General features: G+C 39.5%; 1 protein-coding gene across 2 annotated transcripts in view; it reads left to right on the forward strand.

Moving 5' to 3' along the window:
- Positions 1 to 2,514: 2,514 nt before the first annotated feature.
- The window catches only part of btc (betacellulin, epidermal growth factor family member), a 6,463-nt gene continuing 1,685 nt past the window's right edge, over positions 2,515 to 7,292 (forward strand). Inside the window, exons 1-4 of one of the 2 annotated variants that reach the window (XM_046067476.1) lie at positions 2,515 to 2,811; positions 3,611 to 3,718; positions 5,307 to 5,409; positions 5,879 to 6,025. In XM_046067476.1, coding sequence (XP_045923432.1) covers positions 2,772 to 2,811; positions 3,611 to 3,718; positions 5,307 to 5,409; positions 5,879 to 6,025 — 398 coding nt within the window. In that variant the 5' untranslated portion in view covers positions 2,515 to 2,771. Of the gene's footprint in view, positions 2,812 to 3,610; positions 3,719 to 5,303; positions 5,410 to 5,878; positions 6,026 to 7,292 lie in introns of both variants that reach the window. The other variant, XM_046067475.1, reaches the window with a different exon arrangement.

The raw sequence follows: 7,292 nt of genomic DNA on the forward strand, positions 1-7,292 counted from the left end.
TCCTGCTTTCCCATCACTATCAGGAGCTTCAGATTGCCCTGCAGGAGATGAGGTGATGCCAACATCCATCATCAACATTTTGCTATGCTGTCGCTCTATAAAAGTGCACAGGTAGTGCATGTCAACCCATTCAAAATCGCTTCCCCTGGACCAGCAGAGGAAAATAAAGCTATCTGTGTGGTAAGTACTGGGCAGCTCACAGGGGTAGATGCAGTACATACATATCTAGATAGATTTCATTTTGGTTCCTGTCTTTGCAGTTTTCTCTTTTGCTATTGCATCCATGTGCAAATTAAACAAATCCGTGCACAGCTTTTTTGGCATGGCATACAAACACTGTTTCTCTTTTTTCATGTTCTTTCCTGTCTCACATAAGTGGCCTGTTTCTCATAAGCAGATTAAATCACAGGAAAGGCATGAGAGAGGTTGGTTTAATTATAAACCTGACCATAACTGTTGTGTTGTCTCAGTGCATGTTATCGGGCTGGACATACGCAGGTTCGGAATAAATCAATGGTGAAAGCAGAAACCAAGAGTACAATTATATATATATATATATATATATATACATATATATGTATATGTATATATATAATACATATTATAAATATAAATGTAAACAATATGCATTTAATTATTGAGGGAATGTGTCAACATATGCCATCTGCTGGTCAGAACAGAAATATTAGGCAGTGGTAGAAGAAGTAGTAAAAGTGATCTTTTCTAAATAATATTAATTTAGAAAACATTGTTCATGTGAATGTTATACTATTACATATTTTATTTTATAGTAAGATCTTTATCACTGATGCATTACATTTTACGGTAGTAGCTCGCTGAAGTGGAGCATATTTTAATTTCTTAAGCTGTTGGGTGGTTAAATCTGTGACAATGCTTTATCTTTTATAAGATTATCATTTGTTAATTTGGAAAGGAATTTGTTACTGCAGCTGTCCGATAAATGTAGTGGAGAAAAAAGTACAACTATTCCCTCTGAAATGTAGTTGTGGTAGAAAGTTTTAATTTTAGGTACAAATGCAGGATATTCTGCATTGCCATGGTTATCTGACGCTGGCCTTTTACCTTCTCTGCCAGGAATGTGAGGAGGTTTGCTGTCTAGTCGGAAAGATTATCATCAGACCTTGGGATGTCTCATTTCCTTGATATGCTGGATGTAAGCTAGATTCTGTTGTTTTGTTAAGAAGAGTTTAGAGAAAAGCCTCTTTGTGACCTTGATATCTTGGTTTTAACTACACTGTTGGAAAGATTGTTTGTTCAGCAAACTACATGCCATCACCGTTGTGTGGGGTCTGTTTCCAGGTATCTAGACAACTGAGACTCTCCAGAGGGTGTTTGTTCATTCATCAAAATGTAGACTGACCTGAAAGTACAATTTTTACTGATCAGTAGTGAAGTATAAAATGGAAATACTTAAGTAAAGTACAGGTATTAGTTGTAGCTATTTGAACTTTTCCCATTCAATTTTTTTGATTGTTGATTCATACTCTGCAGGAGTCGGCACCATTAAGAAGTGCAGATGTTGCTGCAGTGTATTTCATTTAGATTCATTCTTTTTTGTCCTCAGTGGAGGAAATTTGTTTTCACAATCTGTACAAAGAACACCTTCACCATGAATTCTGCACACAAACAACACATAGTATACATATTACATTACATTTATTCATTTAGCTGACGCTTTTTTCCAAAGCCTAGAGCAGCTGTCTGTATCTACGGCCAGATTGGAGAAGGGTGAAGCATGAGTAGAGAGGGCTGCTGGGATTTTGTACTTGCTCTACGAGCACTGGCAGTATTAATGAGGGCTGGCAGGTTGGGAGTGGGGAGACCTATTATTTTGGAGGAGGTGTTAGTGATTTTAAGAAGCTTATTCCTATTGGTGAGAGAGAGCATGGTGAAGCAGCAGGTAGCACAGTACAAGAGGATGGGTTCAATGATACTAAGGTACAGGAGAAGCAGTTGGTGTGGTTTGACTGAGAGAGTCCTGAGTTTACGTATGACAAAAAGTCTTTGTGGACAGCGTCTGTGGATGTCTTTGATGTGGTGATCAAAACTCAGTTTATTGTCCACAGAGATGCCAAGGTACATGAAGCTGAACAATTTCTACTGGCTGGCTGTTTATGGAGATGGGGCAGTGAGGGGTGGATTGGCTGGTTTTGTCAGTCTTCCTACATTGATCTACTTTCTGTTGGCCCAGGGAACCTGCAAAACAAGTACTATGTTGGCATGTTCCTCCAATGCAATGAAAAATACACATTTTGTAATATCAGTGACATGCTGTTTAACAAGCTGCTGTCCTTGTCAATGAACATTCCACCTGTCACTTCATTCTTAAGAAAAGGAAACCCAGCTATAAAGGAGCAGTTGTTGTTTGATGCGGAAATAACCTGAGTATTTCAATGGAGTCGTATTTTCCTTTAAAGGTGTGGGCGGGAGCAGAGAGCAGAGTTGGATTTCAGTGCCACCCCCCTGTTTTCTAACCTCACTCAACTGTGGTGCAGTTCAGTTGGAGTCCATGGAGGCACTTTGAGCTGTGTGTGTGTGTCTCTGCTTTGGTCATAACCTCAAGCTTTCCTGGATGACTATGAACCTTGCTGCCATCAATGAAGGACCACAATACAACACACAGTTGGGGAACTTGCACCCTTGTTTCAAAAGCCATTGACCTCCGAGAAAGGATCGATTCAGTTTCACTCCCATTTGTCAATGACGCTGAACTTTCATGTGTCGGATGAGCTCTTTTATCAAGTGAGGAGATGGCCAAGGCATACAGACTCTATCTAGGAATAGCAACAGGTAAGATTTATAGTTATTTTATACCTTTCAGTGTTCACCTTCCCTACTTATTGGTTGCAAACAGAAGGCTTGCTTTAGGATAAGCTTTTGGCAACTTCAGACAAACACATTTACATTCCTGTTGTCAACTATATCATGTTACAAATGCCACTGGATGAATAAATTCCATATTGTTTTGACTGAAGGCACACATCCATGTGCCTTGCAGCCAAAGCAGGTTTGAAGACAGTGCTCTCCCTACTGAGTTATATTTGTACAGCAGATTCAATGTTGGTTAATTATTGAATGAGGAGTTCATAAATCAGCAATAGATCCACTGTAATTACTAATCATTGTCAAAACAGGCTTCCCTAATATGGAATGAAAATATGCCATTTGGCAACTCATTGTAAAACCCTCATTCAGTAGGACTATTTGTTTAGGTTTTCACAGACTGTGGTCAAATTTAAGTAATTAAAACTGATCTTAAGAGTGACCAGGGCAGTTTTTAGTTTAGAGCAGTGTGTGTGTGTGTGTGTGTGTGTGTGTGTGTGTGTGTCTGAGCAACAGAAGTGGGCGTGACCGAGAGAAAATGCCACTTTCTCCAACCCTATAAGGCTGGCTGGCATCATGACTCAGCAGCTATCGCCATTAACTTGTGATCCTGTGTTTTTGACCCTCCTGTCGTCTCTAACGTAGATAATACACTGTAGGTGGAATGTGCAAATCTGCTTCAAATGTTTGCATATTGTGCACGTGCATAGTTTGTTGTGAGTGTGTACGTGTTTGATTGTCTTTTTGTTTGTGTTTCTGGCTGCAGCTCTGGCCTTATGCAAATACTCCCTGGCAGAATGGAACGCCACCGACGAGTCTGCCAATCGGACTGTGTCCCACTGTCATCGCCATGGCAACAGAGACAATTGCACAGGTACAGTTGATCATGCACAAGAGGCGAGGGCGGCTCCCTTTGCGCGTGTCATAAATGGTTGCTTTGAGTTTTTAATGGAAGAATGGGCAAAGCACAGATGTGGTTGTAAACATGCAAACACTCCTACTTTCACAGGATTTGTGTGTTTAGGCCTATTTTCACTGTTATTCACCATTACACTAAGGCAAACATGTTTCTGATTTTGTTTCCAAAACATATCTTTTTCTTTGTTTGACAGCATCAGAGGCGAAAACAACAATATGTCTGCTTTCTGACAATTCACTTTTTAAAATCTAAATGTTTAGACACATGATTCTTTGATTTCTTGCAGAGAGCAACTTTTTAAGATTGATACCACTCTCTAAGCTAAATCTGAAGGTGCTACAACCAGCAAGACTGGACACAGCGGTAAACATCACTCAACAATATAGAAAGATATAACACATTAATTAGTTGGCGTAGGTGATGTTTTTATTCCTTTCCAAGCTAGTTGTTTCCAGAGTTACGCTAAGCTAAACTAGGCAACTTCTGGCTTTAACTTCAAAAATAGCAAGCATAGGAGTGACATCAATGTTCTCGTCTAAGCTAACTCTCTTCATGAAAGCCAATAAACGTGTTTTCCAACATATTAATCTTTGAATGTTGTAACTGGATATTTTTCTTTTCTACAATGAGGTCATGGCAGCAAGCCGGACCTCATGTTTCAGCTAACAACTGAGGCGCTCTCACTGATGTCACCTGAATGGCAGTATTCTTTTACAAGCTCATTTTCAAAGACAATCTCGTGGGAATGGGTTGTAAAGATAGTGGCAACCTGTTGTATAAAAAGCACTATGTGGAACTGGAAGTTAAGCATTATGGCTTCCTAGCAGCTGTGTTAGGGTGTGTAATGGTGTGTAATAGTGTGTGTGTGTGTGTATGTGTGTGTGAGCAAGGCTGGGAATTGTGTTGTAACTATATCCCACCTTAGCATGTGTTTCATTTAGTAAAGAATGCTATTAATTGAGACACGTGGTTAATGAGACCATGATGACGCTAAGCTTTTCCTGGCAATGATTAATAAGGACTCCTCTCTGGATCGTATTGCAAACAGTCTATTTATATATCAGGTCATGCTAGAAGGTGAGCACGTAAGTCAAAGAAGTAAGCTGGCAGAACGTGACAGCTACAGAAATAGTATTTTGGGAAATAAGCGTTATCACTTTCTTGATTTGAAAGTTATTTGAGAAGATTCATGCAACAGGAGAAAACTGTGTTATGACATGTTATCACTCTTAGTGAGGTTAAGAGGTGCTTGTTGTTGGATTTTGTTACCTTCAGACAGACCCTACGCAAGCTGTTTCCCTGTTTCAATTCTTAATGCTAAATTAAGCTAAGCTAAGCTAACCAGCCAACAACAGCACAGTGGTCTCAATCTTCTCATCTAACTCTCAGCAAGGAGAGTTGAATGTTTCCCAAAATATCTAACAATATAAGAAGCACCTACCTTTCGCTGTTTATTAGTATACTGTGAACTTTCACCGAAATGTTTTTGAACACCTTCATTCTGAAACAAATGTAAAATACTGTCATTTCTTTTCTCCAGCAGACACACTGAATGGTCACTTCTCAAAATGTCCAGAGGAACTAACAAACTACTGCATCCACGGGGACTGTCGTTACATTAAAGAGCAGAAGGCACCGTCTTGTAGGTGAGCGGCGTAGAGATAATAATCATGATTGAGAAAATTGAGAAAAGAAAGACAGCTGTAGCTGTAAAAAGGACGGGAAGGAGAAATGCAAAGTTAGGAGCTTGACAGCAAAGGCAGAGGAAAACATAACAGATGGCAGTTTAGCTGTTTGTGTCTGTTACTGTATGAGTTTTTTTGAGTATGGGGTTATTGGTGACATTTCTGCACTGGCAAAGTGATGTGTTTTATGCCAACTAGCAATGAATGATTTGCCAGAGCTGAAGGGGGGGAGCAACTGTAGCAACAGCAGCAACTATGGCAAAGCCTGTATGTCATAGGCACGATTGACAATTGCTATTCCATTGCAAGGCTGACAATTACTCTCACTCTCAGAAAGGGGAGACTAAAGTTCTGCAGGTTTAGTCCAAACATATGTAGGTAAGCAGACAAGGCAATGTCATGAGTCATTTTTTTTCTTTCTTTCTTTAAGGTGTCTGCATGGTTACATTGGTGCCAGGTGTGAATATGTGGACCTGGACTCGCGGATAGGAGAGAAACGACAAATCATAATCGCCTGTATCATCACTGGGCTCATCTTCCTCATTCTTCTTATTGTTTTCATCTGCATTTGTTCACAGTAAGCCCTTGTGCTCAAATGACACAAAAAACTATTGATGTATAAAATGTACTCAAAGGAATAGTTAGACATTTTGGGAACTACACTTAGTAAAACCAGTTGTTCAATTATCACATTCCATTTGAAATGAACAGGACAGCGCTTGGAAATATGCGTATTTGCTGTCTAAGTAAAATTTTGATGAGAAGATAGATACCACTCTTAAGAATCCAAAAGGAAAGTAAAATAAACTGCAGATTTAAAAAACAGTTTTTCCAACAGCTTAATATTTGTCTTTCACTTCTGATGTGTAATTGGATGTTTCTTGCCAAAGTGCACCAAGGAATTCATCGTTAACTTCTCCCTTGAAAGTTTTTATGAACACAGGCTTCGGCTTTTCATTAAAACACCAGATCTTTTCAAACACAGTCAATCTTTTGTACTCATTATACAACCCCGGGAGAGTTTCATGTCCATCCATGCTGTGGAGGTGCTCCAACTAGTGATGTGCAATGCCACTTTATTCCTATACAGTATAATACCAAGTAATACCCAGGCTGGTTTTGCCGATACCGATACCAATACCAATACTTTTTATATATTTTATTTCTAGTTTTATGTGACCTCCTCCTCCTCCCGTTTCTGTATTTATGAGGGAAACGAAGAGCAGGCTGTAGGCTTACCAATTCCAAATAATAGCTGCATAATGACAAGACATCAAACTACTGCCATATTCTTTAATTATAATAAAAATAAACGCTTAATAACATCATATTATTATTATTATATTATTTTGACTTAATCTCAGAAGTTTAGCGAAGTTTGCGGTGTTGCCAAAGTATTTCACTGTCACATATCACACGCAGCGTCATTATTACCTTCACAGCTAAAATACAGCCAGACGTGACTGCTTTTACAGTCAGCCATAGTCAGTATTCAATCGCAGGAAATGTAAAGGGCTGCAGCGGCTCAACTAAAAGAAGCTCCGCTCCATCACAGAGCCGTAGCGCAAGCATTATTTAGACAGGTGGAAGGAGAAGTGGTTCCTATCAACCGAGTATAATTACACCATCCTGGTGACAGTAAGATACTTGTGATAAAACACACTCACTCCAAATGACTGTGTTTAGATATCGATCCTTTTATATGAGTATTGACCCTAGAGCAGGAAACGCTGGTATCAGAAATATCGATATCGATATAGAAAGATCGATCCGCACATCACTAGCGGCAACTCCGAATCATGTCACATTGTCTTTGGGAATAAATGAAGGGGGGGGGGGGGGGG

This window comes from Micropterus dolomieu, linkage group LG13, assembly GCF_021292245.1.
Source record: "Micropterus dolomieu isolate WLL.071019.BEF.003 ecotype Adirondacks linkage group LG13, ASM2129224v1, whole genome shotgun sequence".
Lineage (NCBI taxonomy): Eukaryota > Metazoa > Chordata > Actinopteri > Centrarchiformes > Centrarchidae > Micropterus > Micropterus dolomieu.